We start from the raw sequence: 20,638 nt of genomic DNA, 5'->3' as shown, positions 1-20,638 counted from the left end.
AGGCTGTTTGATCCTGTCTTCTCTGTTCTTCCCCTTTCTCAAGGGACCAACTCTTATCTCCTGATATGACAGAGTGAACCATAGGCATTTGCACATGCCCAGTTTGTGTATTACTAGAGGGTTTTTTTTTTGTGGAGAGTGCATGGGATTAGCACAGGGCCAATCAGCACTGTCTAGACAGGTCAGGGGTTTTGCAACGTCCTAGAGCAGAAAGAAAACTTCTACAAGCTTTAGCTAGTGCTGGACTGGACACTGATAGAAGTCACAAGACTGCTCTAACTGCTGATGAGAAAAGGTATTTAGCAGTTTTATTTACTAAAATAATTGCACTTCCATGTTTTGTGTACTGTGGGACACCAGATATAGTGGAGGCAGGGTCCGGGGAGACCAGATATAGTGGAGGCAGGGTCCGGGGAGACCAGATATAGTGGAGGCAGGGTCCGGGGAGACCAGATATAGTGGAGGCAGGGTCCGGGGAGACCAGATATAGTGAATGCAGGGTCCGGGGAGACCAGATATAGTGGAGGCAGGGTCCGGGGAGACCAGATATAGTGGAGGCAGGGTCCGGGGAGACCAGATATAGTGGAGGCAGGGTCCGGGGAGACCAGATATAGTGGAGGCAGGGTCCGGGGAGACCAGATATAGTGGAGGCAGGGTCCGGGGAGACCAGATATAGTGGAGGCAGGGTCCGGGGAGACCAGATATAGTGGAGGCAGGGTCCGGGGAGACCAGATATAGTGGAGGCAGGGTCCGGGGAGACCAGATATAGTTGAGGCAGGGTCCGGGGTTTAGTAACACTTTAAAGTAAGACTGAAGTTTCATTAGACAGTTTCATGAATGGGCTCCAATCGCTTTTGGAAAAAAGTTTCCTAGGGCTTCTCAATGCATTCCTAGAGACTATCGTACTTCCAACTAATCTATCCAACGTTTTTCGAGTTGTTTTGTCAATCAAACTTTATATCGGTTACATTTAGACTTTTGTTCTTCAAAATGAACTGATGGAACCATCTGTTAGGTTTTGTGTGAATTTTATATCTATGGTGGAACAATGGGCAAAACTTTTTTTTTTTGGCGGGGTGGAGTAAGGGAAGGTCATAACCCCTGTCAGTTAATTTTTTGCCATCTGTGTCCCATTGTGGAGAATTCCCTTCACTTCCTGTCCCATAGCCAAAACAGGAAAGTGGAGAGAAAATTCCTGCAAATTAAGGGAATCCCTAGGGCGGGTGTCGGCAACCCGCGGCTCCGGAGCCGCATGCGGCTCTTTTTCACCTTTCCTGCGGCTCCGGAGCACACTGCCCACCAGGTGACAGGCAATAGGGTCGGCAAGCCGCGGCTCTTTTAATGCAGCTCTTCTGTGTGCCGGGCGCCCGCTGGAAAACATTGGCTGTCAGGATGTAGGCGGGGCAGCCAGAATGTAGGCGGGGCAGCATGACGAACTCCTCTCCTCTCACAGTCCAGACCAGTCTAAAGACCAGAACGGCGCGGGAACACAGCGAGAGGAACGCGCGGAGCAAAGGTAAGTGAATTGACACTATATGGGGGATGAATTACTATAGGGGGGATGAATTACTATATGGGGGATGAATTACTATAGGGGGGGATGAATTACTATAGGGGGGGATGAATTACTATAGTGGGGGGTGAATTACTATAGTGGGGGGTGAATTACTATATGGGGGGTGAATTACTATATGGGGGATGAATTACTATAGGGGGGATGAATTACTATAGGGGGGATGAATTACTATGGGGGATGAATTACTATATGGGGGTTTTATTTTCAGTTTTAAAAATGTTTCTCTCAAATAAATTTCAATCGTGGTTTTGGCGAGATTTGGCTCAGTTGAAAAAAAAGGTTGCCCACCACTGACCTAAGGCTATGATTGTGATTATGATGATACACTGTGGCCCTGATTAACCCTTTGCTTACTGGGCCCTTAAACCCCCTTCATGACCAGAGCGTTTTTTGCAATATATGCAGTGTCGGATTTGTTTTAAATGTTGCAATGGTTTTGCGGCTCCCAGTCTTTTTTCCCTCTCGGAAACGGGTCCAAGTGGCTCTTTATGTCTTAAAGGTTGCAGATCCCTGCCCTAGGGGAACCCACAGATAACCAGAACTAGTGGAAGATTCCCCTCTATTGTATTATACTCTTAGTTTGTAAGATTTTGGCTGCCTTTAGCCGTAACATAAGAATTGTACAGTTTACATTATTGCAAAGATTCGTCCTGATATTAAAAAGTAATGTATGTTTCATCGCTTGTGCTAGTGGGTTCTGTATAATTGGTACCTTCTAAACCTCCTAAGGTTACGAAAATACATTCTAACTATGACCTCTTTACCTTTTTGCATCTTTTTTTTTTTTTTTAAATCCAAACCACTTTTATTGTCAAGATAATAGAGCAAATGGCACAGTACTTACAGAATCCACAATGACATGACTGCATCAGCAGGATTACACATACCTTTTACATCATTTAATTGCCTGAGTGATTTCATTAAGTTTTCATGTGAAACTGACCTAATTTTATTGCATTGCCTGCTTTAAGAGCGGGGGAGTATAACTACTATCTGTTTAAGTGAAAACATTTCTTGTGTCCCTTTACATTAATATATAGTTATAGTCATTAACATTGTGTGCTCTAGAACTCTTACCCGATGCGGTTTTCTGTGCGTTGTCATTGTTCTTGTCCTGGTATATGTGTAATGTATGTGTAAGAACAGGTAGTACCCCCCCCCCCCCCCCAACTAACTAGAGCATTGCAGATCTTTAATTTGCCTGCAGCTGAAGGAGATGAGTTGTACAATGTTGCTTCCCAAATTTTAGGAAAATCAAAATCTTCCATTAAAGGACTTTAGTTTTTGGTAATGGGAAGATTTTTAACAGTCTCCCACCCGCCATATAGTGTAATGATGGGCACAAGGCGGATCTCTCGTTCTGGGAGGATGTCATATGACGTCCCATTCTAACTGCGCATGCACGGCTCCGGGAGCACGCAGCGCGGCAATCGGCGGTTACCGATCAACGGAAAGAGCCGAAGATGTAGGCTCAGTCATGTGATCAGCTGTGTCCAATCACAGTTGATTGCATGTAAATAGGGAAATGCCGGTTATTGGCATTTCTCTCCTCACGAGCTGTCACGCTGACAGCTCAAGAGGAGAGCTGGTAATCGGCATCCCACAGAGGGGACATGTGCACTGATCATCAGGGCACTAATGGTCAGTGTGCCCTGATGATCTGTGTAGCCCCAGCAGTGCCAGCTGTCAGTGTCCATCAGTGCCACCTATCAATGCCACATATCGGTGCCTACAAGTGCACATCAATGCCACATATCAGTGCCCCTCTGAGCTGCCTTTCAGTGTCACCTATCAGTGCCAGTCAGTATGCCGCCTATCAGTGCTCGTCAGTGCTGCCTTTCAGTGCCCATCAGTGATGGCTGTCAGTGCCACCTATCAGTGCAGCCTCATTAGCGCACATCAGTGAAGGAGAAAAATCACTTATTTACAAAATTTTATAACAAAAACTAAGAAAAAACGTTTTTGTTTTTTTCAAAATTTTGAGTGGTTTTTGGTTTAAGAAAAAAATAAACCCAGAGGTGATTAAATACCACCAAAATAAAGCTCTATCTGTTACAATAAAATGATAAAAATTTCATATGGGTACAGTGTTGCATGACCACGCAATTGTCATGCAAAGTGTGACAGCGCTGAAAGCTGGGAATTGGCCTGGGCAGGAAGGGGGTATAAGTGCCCTGTAGGCTAGTGGTTAATGAGTGTTGTCAAACTATTTTCCATTTCATATAAATACAGCCATTTTACGTGACCAGTGTATAGTAGCAGTTTGTTTTATGCAAAAGTTGTTCTAGCCTTAATGATTTACATTTTTTTTAACCACTATAGAGTACACAGACGAAGCTGCTCTTATTCCTAAGAACTCTTCCGTCATTGTTAGGAGGATTCCTATTGGTGGAGTGAGAACTACAACAAAAACATTTGTCGTGTAAGTGCTGTTGTAATTTTTCACCATGCAGTATATATGTAGCGGTATGTTGCATAAGAAAACTTAGGGATGTGTCTTTTTATTGACTAGTTTTCCAATGTTGATCCTTCAAAATGCTCTGGGAGATTGAAACCGTATTGGGTTGCTGTTGAAAATAAATTCTGATCAGCAATTAATGCTGATGTAATGAATTGTCTAAATCTATCCTCCACTCCTGTCATCTTTTATCATAATACCAGCTTTGTGTTTCTTAAGCTGCCCATAGATCAAAATTTGAATAGTTCAGCAGGAACCATCTGGATTTCGTTCCATGTATGGGCACTGTTGTTGTACGGAAGTTGATTTTACTAAACGGCTGCTGTACAAACTGCCTTTTCAGATTTTCCCTGCACAATCTATGTAGACTGCAAATTAGTGCATTCTGATAACAGGGAAGTCTCCTTGCTGTCAGAGTACAATAGATAAGTGGGAGGATTACCCCATTACCTCCTGGTGGAGGAGGATTCCCCTATTGACCTGTGGTCAACTGCTAGGTACAACTTACTGACTGGTAGATAGGTTTGGTAGCTAAATATCAGCTTTATGATGACAGGAGAGATGAGACTGGATAGTTTGGGGAAGTATAATAGAGGTTAGGTTTAAAATGTAGTTTAAAGTGGAACTCTACCCTTAACTTGATAAAAACAATCTTCTTTAACAAGGAACACACATTCCACATTAGTAATTATGCTACCAAAATGTGTGTGTGCTGTAAATTGCCTCCAGCATTGTTCCTGTTTCTTCTTGCTGGAGGCTGCCATTTTGCTGGAGCCCAGAGATCCTGAGCAGCAGTAAATCTTTAGGCTGTCAGCAGATCAGCTTGTACATTTTCGGCACAGTACCTAAAAATAGAGCGCAACTGAGCATGTGCAGAGCCGGCTGGGACAGTGCATTACTGGATTTAAACAGTATAGGCACATATTTGTAATGTTTTTCAAAGCAATACCTGCAAAAGGGGACAACTTAAAGTGTTCTAGCAGGACTTAATTTTCTGACTAAAGTTCCACTTTACAGTGGTTGTCAAGGCTCAAGGTTTTTTTACCTTTTTATACAGTCTATGCATGAAGGTAAAAAAACTTCAGTGTGCAGCAGTGCCCCCAGCCCCATCAATACTTACATGAGCCTCATTGAGATCCAGTGATGGGCACAACATCCTAAGCTGTCCTGGGTCTCTGCCTCCTCATTGGCTCAGACAATCACAGCCAGTCAGCCAATGAGAGAGGGGACAGGGCCAAGCCGCAGCTCTGTTTGAATGGACATAGCTGCTTGCTATGGGGGAACCTGACAGATGCAGCAAGGAGAGCCAGTGGGGGGACATAAGAGGATCTGGGCTGCTCTGTGCAAAACCACTGCACACAGCAGGTAAGTATAGACATGTTTGTTATTTTACAAGAAAAAAAAAAATGAACCTTTATTATCGCTTTAAGCTGGTTGTGATACTGTCTCTGAATAGCTTTTAGTTTTACGGTTTATACAATCAACTGGTTGCAAATACTTGAACTGTCAGAAACCAGATTCAGCGTGAAAAGGAGGGGACCGGTTTTAAAACCTCTGTCCCCAGTTAAGAGATTTTAATGTGCTTTCCCCTGCCACCTGACAAATTCTAACCCTTTCCTACTTCTTAAAATGGCTAGAACCAGGCTTCAACCATTAGTTCTCTGTATATAGACCCTATTAATGTTTATCTAGGGCTTTTAAATAGCAGAAATTAATAAGTATGCATCTAATTATATAATGTAATTTCTCATTTTGATAGGCCCTGCATCCTTTCTACCTTTTACTCACAAATATATTTCAAGGGCCTTACTGGGAGTGGATATAGCCACATTGGGTGTCTTTAGTCCTTGCAGCTCCTACACATTGTTCAGTATGATCCTGATCATAAATTTTTTCACTTTTTGTTTTACTTTGCATTTGGTGCAAATGTATTTCACTAATTGCTTTTTTCTTTTCTCATTTGCCTTCTAGAAATCGTAATGAGCCAGTGAGTGGAACATCAAAAGCAGTATGTAAAACCCACAATCACCCTTTTCCTTATACTTCTTTACTCCAGCCTTTAACATGCAGGCACACACCTGCTCCTATTTCTGTGTGGTTCTGTTGAAACTGAATTTGTAAAAGCCACTGTATTTTGCATACTGGTAATGATGAGCTCTTTGTGAAAGTGCACATTTTCCCTTGGCACTGTATTTCATATTGAATGCAAAATGATTTCCTGTTATACAGGACCTTGTACCGTCTGTATGAGCGGTCACTAGTGTGAACATGCTGTCATGTTCTGTTGTGTTTTGACTTTAAGATCTGTTTGTATAGGTCTTTTGTATTGTTTCTTTACAATAAAGTATTACATGTGTCAGTTTTTATAAAACTTTTATTCTGAAACTGGGGTTGTTTACATTTACATCTTGCATTATTTTATATATGTACTGTTTAAATCTTTGTTTATTATGAACTGCCTTTTTCTCTACTTGAAAGAATTTCCTTCAGCATGTTATGTAATAATGTTACAGTATATTGACTAATTACAGATTATCTGTTTTCAATGCACCTGTTCTCCACTGAGTTGTGGCCTCACCTTATTGTCTGTCACATGTGATGTCTCAAAAGCATTGGAGCCATTTTTACCCTTGCTTTAGGCAGTTACTGTGTTTTTTACAGCCCCCAGGGTCCAACATTGCAGAGCTATATATTACATATTACAGGGTAGGACAAATCTCTAGGGCCACATAGTCTTTGGAAGCACCTTTGTTTGTCTTCCATTTTTAGAAGAGAGAGAATAAAAGCAAAAACCTGTACTTGGGTGTTAACAAAAAGCAATGTTAACAATCTCCTGGGATAAATGGGGTCATTAGAAGTGCCTTGGATAAATGGGTTTCCTGGAAATTCGAGCTCCATCAGTCTGAGCTCTGAACACTACTTGCAGCCATGTGTAAAAAATATCCACAACATCTAGGCGTGGATTCGTGTTGAGAGCTTTAGTTCTTTGCAGTTGTAAGTAAGGTATGAAAACTGTGAATGACACGGCAGTGTCTAATTAAATTAGAAAATAAAATCAATTTCAATATATTGTCTTTGTTCACACATGTGCTAAGGCCCACACACCATAAATTGGCTTTTTATGTTGCTCGAGCTGCCAGATGTTGCATGCATGTAGCCCGTGTGGTCTATGGGAAGGCAGCAGCTGCATGGACACAGCAGGTGAGTGGCCCTGGATGTACACTGTCTGCATTTGGGTCCACACACCTGCATTCTTGCAGCTGCTTTGTTTCTGTAGACTTGCATGGGCTACCTGCATGCAGCACTTTGCGGCTCTAGCCACATAATCAAATGGTGCATTCACAGTGTATGGGCCTCAGTGTCCTTGTGAATGACGCCTATGGCAGTCTACCTTACAGGATTGTAAATTTGTGTGAAATGGTCTTACAGAATGTGCTGGACTTATGGACATATGCTATACTGTAGGAAAAACACTTGGGGTATAACATTGGTGCAACAGTGATGCTGCTTCACTGCTTTGTAGTATAGTGCTAAATTGGTTTGAATTTGGCAGAATGGATTATGACTACAAGCCTGGTTTAGTCATGTAACTGTTCAGTTACAATAAGTCCTGTAGGCTGTGGGGAAGATTGGGATTGGTGGAACAGAAGGGTATACAGATGACGCTAATTGTTTAAACCTAAAGCAGATCTATACTTACCTTCTGTCTAGTGCCGCGATGTCCCAGAGCTCCCTGCTGGCCACCGACATCTTCAGCCCGGTGGCTTCCGGGTATCGATTCCTGTCCGTTTTTCATTGGCTGGGCCGAGATGACATCACCCTTGTGCGTGCGTGGGAGATCAGTCATCTTGGCATTGTTGAAATTCCACGCTGAGCTGTGCAGCTCATTGTACACTGAGAACGGGCAGGTAAGTAAATTTAATACAGGAAAGACATCGTATTCGTCTCCTGCATTAAAAATCCTGCCTGTTCACTTTTTTTTTTTTTTGGGTTAAAGTTCCACATTAAGGTAGACACTAGTTTTATTAGTCTTTTGTTATCCGTTAGCAAGCAGTCGTTTTTCTGTATGGTCATTGTACTCGTAGATTCACTTAAATTGGGCATATAATGCAGGGAGGTAAAATGCTCAAGCAGTGACATTTCTGGTTATAGACATACAATGATTTCCTGGTTTTGCTGTATTTGGCAGGATCAGGCAAATATCTTATGTCTGTCTGCACTTTTCCTTAAGGGCTTCCTTGACCTCTTGGCGCCAGCACCTCCCGGCCCTTTAAGGTGTTTCTGATGCTGGGGAGAGGGGCGAGGTTTAGGGTCAATGTGACTGCTGTGATTGACAGTCACATAATCAGTTCCCGATCGCAAGTAGTGACTGGGAGCTTTCCATGAGGTGCCCATAACTGTGCTGGGAGTATGCGCTCTCGGCACATGTTTACATCAGTTCCACAAATATGCAGTTTCTCAGCATCATGGCCCAGCCGCAGAGAGGCCACATATTTACGTCCTGTTGGTGCCAAGGAGTTGAACAATTTTTTTTTTTTTTTTTTTGTGTACTGCCTATCTAACAGTTTTGTGATGTCCAGACAAAATTTTTTGCAGTGTCAGTTACCTTGACTAGAACTTTATTTGCCTACCTAATTTTCAAGTGTTTTCAAGGGCATATACATCTTATTTTAGTGTTTTAGTGCCCGTTCAGATCTTTGCTTTGTGACTACAGCAACGTTCAGTGCTGTTAGAGTAGCAAGCAATGCATATGTGGAGAATAATCGCATTGCTAACCCATTAAAAATAAATAGGTTGCTTTCACGTTGCTTGTTAGCCTTTTGATAACTGGACAAAATCTGAAAATTGCAATTTACACCTAATAGTTAAAATTTTCTGAGGACTAATTTTGTCTTGTGTGCCACTTTAACAGGAGTAGTTGACACAGTGCAGCTGTTATTGTGCCTAGCAGAGAGGCACTTTAACAGCTTTGTAAACAAAGCCATGTACTCACTGTGATTGGCTTTCACAGTGATCACATGATTGGGAACCTTGCTGGTTGGCTTTATATTTGACTGGGCAGCTTTCTGAGCATTGTCGGAGCCAGAAGCGGACCCCCCCCCCCCCCCTTTTTTTTTTTTTTTCTTCCTCCTTCCTGTTCAGCCAGTGGGTTGAATGAAAAAAATGTGCATGTGATACTATTGTGGTGTGAACAGGGCACATAGAGCACAATTTATTTCATTCCCTTGCAGAATGTGTACATAAAAACATACATCTCTGCACCATGGTGTGAGCGATCTCTTACCTGTTAAACAAAGCCCTCCAGCGTGCCGGACCACTGCCAGGGCTTCCATCTTCAAGTCTTCCTTCTGGGTTTACCTGCTTTAGCCATTTTGAATGGCTGAGCTGTGATGTCACCGCCACGCTTGTGCATGGGATCCATGATCACGGCACATCGTTCTCAAGGGACAGCATACCGAGTATGTGGTCCCTTCAAAGCGCAGCGTGCATGCGCTGATGACCTCGCTGGCTGCGAAACATAACGCTGACCTGTGGGTAAAATCACTTTCTTTGTAAACATGCACCACTTAAGAGATATTCATTTTACAGTTGCAAAGCTGAGTTTACTTCTGCTTTAAACAGGTTGTGGGCAGGAAGCTGCTAAACATCTAGTTTGGATAGATGCATGCTTGATAAATTAGAATGAGCACTCAGCATTGGCTTGCTTCCAAAGGCCCCTAACTGCTATTTTATGAGGACGCTTGTCTTTGAAATCTGTTGAATTTTTGCTATACGCAGAACACCAGGAACATTTGGGTTCCACCTGCCACTTCAGAGAAATGGACACAATTTGGAGAATGCTGTAGCATTATTAAGCAGCAACTGTACAGCAGTGTGGGACTGATGTACATTCCCTGCATTAAGGTACAAAAGTGACAGATGTGCCCAGCTGCATCTGGTCTCAGTTCATTCCTGGCTCTCACAGCCTTTGAAAGAAGCCGGAGCCATTCGCTCCTGCTGCTGTTAGTCAAATCCTGTGAGGAAGGAACTGGAGCAGGCCAAGCTGCGCTGTGTGTGTTTATAGATGCACACAGTCTGGCTCAGGATTGCACCTCCATAGCACACAGCTTGCTATGGGAGCCCATGCAGAAGAGGAGGAACAGACGGCGCTGGAGAGGGCCCTAGAAGAGGATTGAGGATGCACTGTGCAGAGCAGGTAAGCATAACATGTTTTTTATTTATATTTTTTTAAAAAAAGTCTTTAAACCACTTTAATGAAAACATGGGGTGTTTTAACCAGAAGTAGCTGTCAGAATATCTCAGATTTGTGTATTGCAAGGTCCTCTCACACTTCTTACTACTTCTATCCACCAACCTTTTTGCCTTTTTTGTTCTGTACAGTTTTTAGGAATAGTAACACAGTTTGTATGAAAAAAAAATAAAAATCTGCAACCAACCATTTTGCAAGGTTCAGAAGGAAAAATAATTGTAGACGATTCTTGCTGCCGTATGCTTGTCCTATTCTGTCAGGCTGTGTTTGATCTGTCTTCATGCCTGTAGTCTGTCAGAATTGTATGCTCTTGCTTGAAGGTGCAATCTATTTGCAGGCAGGAAGACTGAACAGACAAACATGGTGCTCACACCAACAAATCTTGAAGACGTTTGTTTTTTTCCATATTCCTGTGTTGTAAAAAGGTTACAAAAAGTGAAATTCCTTCATAGGGTACCATTGACTTCTCCTCTCACACAGACCCCTTTGCAGACACAAGTGGAATCATAGTTCATATACTCAGCCATTGTACTTTATGGCCAGCGGGTGTGATGTAGATGGCATATACAGTTGCAGTACTATGTCCCAAGAAAATGGCTGCACAATTACTGTAGGGTGGCTGTGCACAAATGGGATTTCCAGTTTTCCTGGGATAACTGCCATTTCTGCAAACATGATTTTTTTTTTTTTTCATGGAAGTTTCGTTTTTGAAATTGGCATTCAAACCTGGTCAAATCATTTTGCAAAGCAAAAGAGCCTGTGCACTTTGGATCTACATAAGTCAGAAAAGTGCCTACTTCTTTCAAATGTGTTTTGTCAGTACCCACCTTCTACGCAATGTTGTTTGCTGGTACTCCTGATTTTCATATCTTTGAAACATTTGTAATCATGTTAATGGTTTATAATCTAACCACTAGTATATTTCACTAACAGGTTTAGGTTAATGTCCACAGTAATGAAAGGTTTTGTTTATGATGTAGAAATAAGCAAATCATTTGCTGTATTAATTGATCCCAGATTAAGATTCGATTTAACCTGTTGAGTGGTTATTGTAATATATTGTTGTGCAAGTCTTTAAACATTTTCTTGCAATAATTTGCCTTTTCATTTGTCTTTATAGCATGTGTATACAATGAGTCACATGTTTCTGAAATAAAATTTAAAATTTATTTTAGCAGTTTGTGTTCTTGGAATGTCTATTGTGTTTAAATGTAACCGGTAAGCCCTACTGATATACTTGCAGCTGGATACTGTTATTCAGTCACCCATATCTGAGGCCACAGATTCCAAGAAGTTTTATGGAAACGTCCGGTTTTTTTTTTTTGTTTGTTTTTTTAGTGGGTCCTGCAAACTTGACAGTAATTTTTACATGATATACAGTAAAATGATAGTTTTCAAGTAGTTTGAAGAGAATTCCAGCATTTTTATAACTTGAACCTCCGTAAGGCTGGCTTCATATTCTGTGTGTGCTTTGTGGTGCTGTTCATTTTGAATGGCACCCCAAGGCATAGGCACAGTATCCTGCAGTGTATCAAAATCCCTTGTGCTGTACTGGGAAAAAGAAAACTGGTGGAGGTGCTGCTTTCTATTCCTTGCTGTGCGTTAACAGCTAAGCTCAAGGTCCAGTTTGGGTGAGTAGCCCATTGAGTGTGCTGTCTTAGCATGGTGCTTCACAAAGGGCCTAAAGGTATATAGGGGCCCTTAACTTACCATATTAAAAGTGTCCTGAGTGTATATATAATTTTTTCCCTCGATCTTAGCCTTTTCTTGCTGATTTTCAAAAATCTGTCACATTCAATGTATTTTGCCCCACATGGCCAGAATTGTCCCCCTTTAGAAATCTTTTTACTTATTTTGTTTAAGTTTTGTTTCTTGTTTTTATTTTTCTGAAGGAATTTGCACACTAAAGTATTTACATATTGCGAGCTAGAAGTTAAAGCACACTAAGGGCTTGCTTTCACAGGTGACTGCGAGGGGATGTTAAAACAGGTCAGGGCTGTACACATGCTGCGATGCTTTTTTTTGCAGCTGTGGCAAAAAAACGATACTCCTTCCGGGACATTCGATTCCTATCGCCCGACACCTGGGACATGTAGTTCTGGGCGCCAGGCAGGTAGGTTTCTTTTTTTTTTCTTTTTCTTCCTACCTTTTAGCCCTGCTGTGGGCAAGCAGCAGGGCTCGCCCTATTGCTTCCACACAGTGACATCCTCTTCAAATACACCCCCCTGGCTCCTCTTGCCCATCTGTGTACCCGGGGCCGGCTAGAGCGGAGGGAGGAGAGCGGACGCGTATGCTCTTCCCCTTCTTGTCCTGACCCAAAAGTGACATTATGATATCACTTCTGGGTTCCCGTTGAGAGATTCCCAGCCTTGGAAGCTGGAAAAGAATGTAATGTGGTGCGATGTGCACTGCATTACATTCAGTGGAGCACAGGGGAGACATGCAGGGTCTTTTAGATCTTGAATGTCTCTATAAAGAGAACCTGTCACCAAAAAATCATCACAAAGGGGACTTTGTTCCCTATGAGATGGAACAAAAAAGCTTTTTTTTTATATTGTAAAAAATGAACGTTACACCCAAGCACATACCACCCCCACATATACGCATGTACAAACGTAAAAGCACGCGCTGGGGTGCCTACGTATGAAACCGTCAATTGCGATACACGTCACATATTGCCGCGCACGCCAGAATGAGAGCAATAATTCTAGCACCAGACCTCCTCCATAAAGCTAAACTGATGACATATAAGGAGCTTTAAAAGTGTCGACCTATAGAAAATATAGGGTACTGAAGTTCATCGCAATTTCACGCGCGCTCACAAGTTTAAGGTTTGACAAGTTGGATATCTATTTACTCGGTGCAACCTCATCTTTTATATTTAAAAAAAAAAAAAATAGGGTAATTTATTGCTTTTTTGTGCCTTCAAATTAACTTGTATTATTTACTGGAATTTTGCAGTAATATCATGCAACACAAAAAATTGGAACTACCACTATTTTATTCTCTAGGGTCTCTGCTTTCAGAAAATATATAATGTTTTAAATATATAATGATTTTTTTAAACTTGTGCAAAAAATGCAGAAACAGCTCTGGCAGCGAAAGGGATAAAGGATAAGCTGGATACTCCCCTTTCCTGAGAAGCAACCAATCGATGCTCATTACACTGCAAGGCCTCGCCACTACCTGTTAGTCCCCGGGTGCGGTGCTGGAGACAGGCAGGGAGGGGAGGAGGAGATAAACAGCACAACGTTAAAAATATTAAACTTTTAAGTCGCCCTTTTTGTTTTTAAAAGCCCCAGACATTCCCGATATCACCTCCAATTTTTAAATACAGTTTTGGTTCAAATTTATTTTTTTTATCTGGACAAGTAGATTGTCATGACGGACAAGTAGATTGGGGCCCCAATTTAGTCCCTGGACAAGTAGTGGGTTTTTTTTTTTTGGAAAAAAAAAATTTGCACTCCCCTGCTCTTTGTCGTGTTTGCTGACTGGGAGTGCATGCAAGTTGCTGCATGATGGTTTGGCCTTTCTAGGGTAAAACATACTTTGGAGGCAAAATTGCCTTCTGAAAAGCTGTGGTTTGCTTTTCAGAGTGGTGAAATGGGCTTATTCATCTGAATGAGGTCTAAAACAAGTTCTCATTCACCTCCTATATCTCTAAGGCTTCATGTACAGGAGCCCACTCTGGCTGCAGAGAAATGCGGCAACTGCAGTACTGCGGTTTCCCGCGGTCAGTGGTCAAAACATTCCTATCCTGAATACAATTCTTTCGCGTTCAGTAAGGAAGGTTTAACCTCGCCTAAACATGGCAGCTCTTAAACTCTGCTCAAATTCTATGTGTACATGGACACACAGGCTTTTATGGAGTTGAGTTTAGGAGCTTTGGCAAAAAAATGCCAAAAGCTCCTAAACTCGAGTTTAGCAGCTGCTTTTGTACATAAAGCATAAGTACTTTGAAGAAACAAATAACTTCCTATTGTGTCTTGGTGGCAGAAAGTGAAAGGAAATTTCACCAGGGGTACACAGCCAAAAAACCTGCAGGAATACTTACCCAGGTGAATATAGCATGCTGCATCTGTCCCCCACTGGTGAGAACTGAGTGGACACTGCTGATCGCTCAGTTCTCCCTGCTGCTCTGAGCAGATAGGCGTACTCAGTCACTGCTGTCTGCTCTGACAACCCCCTCCCACCCCCAATTCACGCTGGGCTGTGAAGGGAATGGGAACAGCTCGCTGAGAGGCTGAGCCAGGTGCTAGATCGGGATCTTTGCACAACCTGGACCAGCTGAGTGCCAACAGCGGACTTTAGCCCACTGCCTGCTAAAAAACGGGTCCCAGGACTTCAGAACGAACTGCACTCCTGTGATCCACAGGAGAAGTACTGCCAAACTAGGTTTGGCTGTACTTCTCCTTTTTCACTATTCTCCTTTCTGTTTGCTAAACTAAAAACACATACATGTTAATTTTTAAAGTTCATAACACAATCCATGAAATATTGTCTCTTTCCCTATTTCTTTTGCACCAGCTCATAGTAGGCTGCAAGCCTTCTAATGTAAACAACCAGAAGGTGTTAATAAGCTGTTAGTAACACTGAAACCAGACTCCTAGAACAGCCTTTCTCACCTGAAATTATTTCAAATTTATATCTGTAGCTCCTGGTGCATTAGCATGATTAGTAAGAAGTAAATATACTTATTGATAAACGAATAAATATGGCATATCCTGAGTATTGGACACGCAAGGTGGATTAAACCATAAAGTAATATTCATGAAACTAACATTTAATAATGGTCAAAGGAAATGGGGGCCAGAACAATTTACTTTGGTCAATGTAGTGCTCCCTTCTGTGGTCTGTGCAGGAGACATGCACCTTTTACATTGATGGTCTGTGCACAATTAATGCCTTTTTAGATTTATAATGAAAGGAAAAAAAAAAAAAATCTATTCCTTACCGGTAACTTATCTGAGAGACCAGGCATCACTAATGCCATGCAGGCGGTTCTGCCAAGTTACATTGATCATGGCGCTTTGCAGGCACCGTCCATCAGGAGGTCAATCCACCACAGCTTAAGGAGCCTTCTGCAACTTCTAGAGGAACTCTAGGGTTCCACAGAACTCTGTGAATGGCTGCCCTGGAGTCTTGATTGTGAATTTTATGGATCTTTGAGAGAGAGAGTAACTTCAAATTAAAATCACCTAGAGAGGCCTGGGATGACTTATTGCAAAGCTTTTTACTGTTCATTAGGAATATGTCAATAGTTTAATGTTAATCGTCTAAGAACATGTGCACTTTAAACAGATTTATGCAGCTTAAGACCCCCTGACTGTGGATGTTAATGGCTTTGCCACTGCAGTCATGTTCTTGTTGGTCTAGTATAGCTGCTAGTGTTTTAATTTCCATAGTGGAAGCAGATATTTAAATCTGTTCAAAAACTGTTTTTTGTCTACAGATCCAACATTTTATTTCCCCTTCTTTTTTTTTCTTTTTTTTTGGTATACTTTTATATTGGGTATATTTTTTTCTAAAAAAGTACCCCATTTAAAAGCAGTCTGTGTATTTTATTTAGACATTTTCCATAATAATCCAAACATAGACCCTTACCACATAACACTGCAGCAGAGATATCCCTAAAACCTCTAATATCTGTGATGTAGGTTAAAACTGGTATGGTCATTCAGCTATGACATGTTATCCGTTATATCTGAATGGATGTACCGGTTTTATGGCAGCAGTATAAACTATTGCAGTATCTTGTTGCTTTTGAGTTGAAAAGTCACTTCTGACACCATAAAAAAGGTCTAAATATTAAATGGGGGGGGTCTGTTTTAATTTTCTGTGATCTTGACACAAGTCTGTTGAGAAGTTCCGTGGGAAAGGGGAGATCATAGCAGCACTATTTCTAATTAAAATTTCCTATTCCTTTGTTCAATATTTTATAAGCAGTTATCAGATTAGGTGGTGGTTTTATTTTTATGTGTATTTGAAGTCATTCAGAGGTGAAAGACTAGCTCTGAATCGCTTGGTGAGATGTTTCTTGTGAGGATTTTACAATTGCTTATCTAGGGCATAATGAATAGAACTCCATTATTATATCCATATCTAGTCTATACTGATATGATAAAATATATGCTTCTATTTAACTAAAACACATCAGCATGGAGCATATAGTTTATATTTTTGCATTTTTTTTTTTATTACACACTCTAGCTATTTTAACCAGTCACTTGTTCATTTTTGTTGTTTTAACAGTTTGTAGAATAGATTCTTTTTTCTAGTTTGTAGAATAGATTCTTTTTTCTTTTTGTAACAGCACTTGCAGCTAAGGAACAATTCTACTACAGTATGACAACTGACTTTTTTTTTTTTTGTCTGATCAGTCAAAAAAAAAAAGTTTTTCTGTTTAACATAGGAGTTCTTGTTCCAAACAATCCTATTTTTTTATTCTTAACAATAGCAGACAATACCAAGCTGCTGGTAGGCTGACAGCTGTATAATTTCTGTACTTTGCATTTTGAGTCTAGGGGGGATTACGGTTTGTCTAGTAAAAGTTACATTGTCAAAGCAAATTTTACGAATGTTTAAATTATAATTGAATCCAAGGGAATTACCTTGAAGCAGGGATGTCCAACCTGCAATCCGAGATGGCTATGAATGAGGCCTAATATATATATATATATATATATATATATATATATATATATATATATATATATATATATATATATATATATATATATATATATATATATATATAATATATATATATATATTTTTTTTTTGTGGTTTATACATGGCGAACACATGCGGATGAAGAAATATTTGACAGTTTCTCTTGACTGGACTTTTAAAAGGTTTATCTTCCCAAAGAAAAATCTCCCACTCGTCACGCTTCATTAACCACTTCACGCCGGCTTCATTAACCTCTTCACGCCGGCCGCACACAAATGTGCGGCATCTGGGCCTAGACACCGCGCGGCCGCACATTTGCGTTCTATTAAAAAAGGACATATGTGCTGAGAGCGCACGCCCTGCGAGCTCCCAGCGCACATGTCCGGTACTCACGGAAAGGTCCTGATCTTTCGATCAGGACCTTTCCCGATCATGTGACGTCACGGCGGTCTCATGACCCTAAACCCCGCCTCTCGGCTTCTGGAACCCTTAAAGGGCTGGGAGGCGCAGGCATGAAGGAGCTAATGTCAGTGTTTCAATAGCACCTATATTTGTGAGCAACTGTTTTCGACAATGAAGCACACGAAGGGCAAAATTAGAACCAAAATATCTGATGAGCACCTTGAGAATTGCTTCTACATCCAGCTAACCATATATTTGTGTTCTTTATCAAAAACTGTGTCAAATATCACACTAGTTTTATGTTGCCATCTTTTACTGTTTATAATAAAGAATATTTAAGAAAAAAAAATGTTATTACTCAGACACATTATCTTTATCAGTGACTATGAACTTGGATCTGCCTGACTTTTCCTGCTCATCAGTTGGTCCTTTAGTGTATTTTGTGTGGCCCAAGACAATTCCTCTTCTAATATGGCCAGAAAAGTCAAAAGGTTGGACACCCCTGCCTTAACGTATATCTCCAGACAATTTTTTTTTTTTTTGGATAAAGTTGGGAATGAGTAGAATCTCGGATAGTGTTTTTTTGCTATGAACTTGTTTCCCCTCTTTTCCTGCCCCAGTACAATAGTATCGGTCTGTGTCAAGTGGCTTCTGTTCACATCATGTGGGTTTTGCATTCCTATATAAATCTATAGGGAATGCAAAACCCTATGCAGGTCAAAAGGGTGTCAAATGCACCTGTCCATTTATGAATGTTCTCAGAAGCCACTTAAACTGATATTAACCTGATGTCATTGTCACAAGTGTGCAAAGCCTGTCGTTTCAGACACTTAAAATACTTTCTTCCGTAGATTATGAAAAGGATAGACACCCCCCCCCCCCCCCATCAAATTTTAATTGCTGCTGGAGAGTGCAGCTTCTGATACAGCACAGATGACCGCATAGCCACAACAATAGGAAGTAAGGGAATATCTCCCCAACAAAACTATGGCAACGGGACCTCAGAGAGGTTCTTACACTTCTCTGTCTAAACCTAGAACAAAAATTGTCTAGAATTACACTTTATGGCAACCATTCCATTTTAGTATTTCAGCGTTGAATACTCCCTTTTGTAGGTAATTTTCAGGCTTTATTGTTAAAGTAAAAGTGGACCTATAGGCCTCATGAACACTGAGTGTTTGCTCAGCTCCTCTGAACGCCTTTTCTCTTGGCAGGAGAAATAAAGGCTGAAAAAACAAAAACAAAAAAAAAAAACATGGTAAAAGCTGTATATTGCACTTTATGTGCATTAGTGCATTCTATTGATTTGTTGTGGCTATTAGAGTGCATTAATGGCCATAATTGTTTAGGCACGTATATGCGTGTTCCATGTTTTTTTTTGTTTTTTTTCTGCCCAAATACTCCTCTCCTGAACTTGCTGGAGTTTTTTTTTTTTTTTTTTTTTCTTTATCAACCTCTTAATGCCTATATGTGCATGAACACACAACCTATCGTGTGCATATACAGGCTGGAACATGAAATGCCAAATGCCTGTAAGAGTGTGCGTGAGGCCATACTGAAATGTTACGTAAGAGTCTATTCACACTAAATGCGGTGGGACTGCGTATTCCAGCGCAGTCCCTCCACACGGATAAGGCAAAATGCCTTATCTCCTATGTGCCCAGTTCCCACCATTGTGTTTCCTTGGTGTGTGGGCACAGTGCTCTGAAAAAATGTCCTACATACAGTACTTTTTAACAGTGCAGTGCGAGCAAATCTACTTCCTGGCATTGCATGACTGGCAATCGAACTTTGAGATATCTTTGTGACATCTCGAAGTGCATTTAAAAAAAAAACCAAATGTGATGCACCGAACTCAACACCTCATCACTGAGCTGATCGCATTACACCCCACCCGCTGTGCTGCAATGCAGCAGCTGGTGTGAACCTATACTTCACTTCTCCAGGCAAGGCATATTTTTAAATATTTCTTTATGCCTATCTTTTGAGTGCCCCATAGATCTCACTGGTTCTTCCTACTGATCTCTGTCACTGCAGTCTCTTTTATTAAAATGGAGATCAGCAGGAGGAGCGAGCGAGAGCTACTTGGAACCAAGGAGAGCGACACTCCTGGAATTATCGGTTTCCCATCAGATTTTGTGGGATGGTTTCAATGGTACGGGCACTGAGAGGTAAGTTCACATTTTTCTTTTACAGGTATGTCCTGCCTGGAGACGTTGAATAATAGTGACTTTGTTGTGCCTGCAGCATGCCAATATCAAGAAAAGTAAGACTGAAGCTTATGGCCCCTCAAGAGCTCAAGATGTGGACCGGCTACATTATTACTATACTGTGAATTAGCATGTTGCAAGTTTATTAAAGCTAGCATGTTGGGCTAGATAAATGTAGAGTAATACCTACTCCTTAAAGGTTCAATAGCAATGCCTTTTTACTCCTTCCTCACTTTGCTCAAGTTGAGAAACAATTGGTAAAATGGTTTCTGTTTAATTTGAAGAGCAGAAAGATGGTGGAAGCCTCGTTGTTCAAGGACCTTTTTTTGGTTTTGTACAAACAATGAAGATTTTCACCTCACTGGGCAGTTTCATTTTCTAAATGCTAGAAGTGGTAACAAAATTATTTTAGAAGGCCTTATTTACACTAATTTAGAAAAAAAATACAGTTAGAACTGAAATTGTGCAGATTTTATCATGCTTTTTTGTGCTGTTTTTTTTTTTGTTTTTTTTGACTCGAGGTACATTTTAATGTGTTTTGTATTCTCTGTCTCTTAATGAATGGCATGGTTAACTTTTCATGCATTCTGAAAAAGTGTGAATTAGGCCTATTCATTTTCTATTGCCAGAATGTGTTTTTTGTTTTTTTGTTTTTTATATATATTGTAAGTTTTTTTTAATATATTTTCTGTTTGGCTTTTGAGTCACATGTGACAATAAGGGACATTCAAGTTTTGTATTAAATGTTTCAATGACTGAAAATTTCCGTTTTTCTTTGTGACTGTCATACTTGATCGTGTTTTATTAATTTTCTGTGAACAGATTGATGACGCTTCTGCATCTATTTCTCTGGCCCAGCTTGCTAAGGTATATGTATGCACATTACTGTTCAACTAGTGTCCCTTTTAGTGTTTACACTACAAATGTCTGTTGTAACTTTTTTTTTTAATTTAAATATTTCGACTTTTTGAAATGCAAATGTTATGCAGTTTGCAATGTCAAATGAAATCCCCGGGGAGAAGCAAATATTTGGAGTTTTATAATTTCTGCCTTGTAACTACTTATTCTCA

The 20,638-nt window shown here is 40.7% G+C and overlaps 1 protein-coding gene across 2 annotated transcripts in view; it reads left to right on the top strand.

The window, feature by feature from the left end:
• RBBP6 (RB binding protein 6, ubiquitin ligase) overlaps positions 1–20,638 on the top strand; it is a 75,033-nt gene that overhangs the window by 15,423 nt on the left and 38,972 nt on the right. For both annotated transcript variants that reach the window (XM_089682425.1, XM_089682424.1), the window contains exons 2-4: positions 3,899–3,998; positions 6,006–6,042; positions 20,391–20,435. In XM_089682425.1, coding sequence (XP_089538551.1) covers positions 3,899–3,998; positions 6,006–6,042; positions 20,391–20,435 — 182 coding nt within the window. The remainder of the gene's footprint in view (positions 1–3,898; positions 3,999–6,005; positions 6,043–20,390; positions 20,436–20,638) is intronic.

This window comes from Staurois parvus, unplaced genomic scaffold, assembly GCF_062004578.1.
Source record: "Staurois parvus isolate SC_StPar_1 unplaced genomic scaffold, SC_StPar_1.0 ptg000289l, whole genome shotgun sequence".
Taxonomy (NCBI): domain Eukaryota; kingdom Metazoa; phylum Chordata; class Amphibia; order Anura; family Ranidae; genus Staurois; species Staurois parvus.
This window is presented reverse-complemented; position numbering and strand designations above follow the sequence as displayed.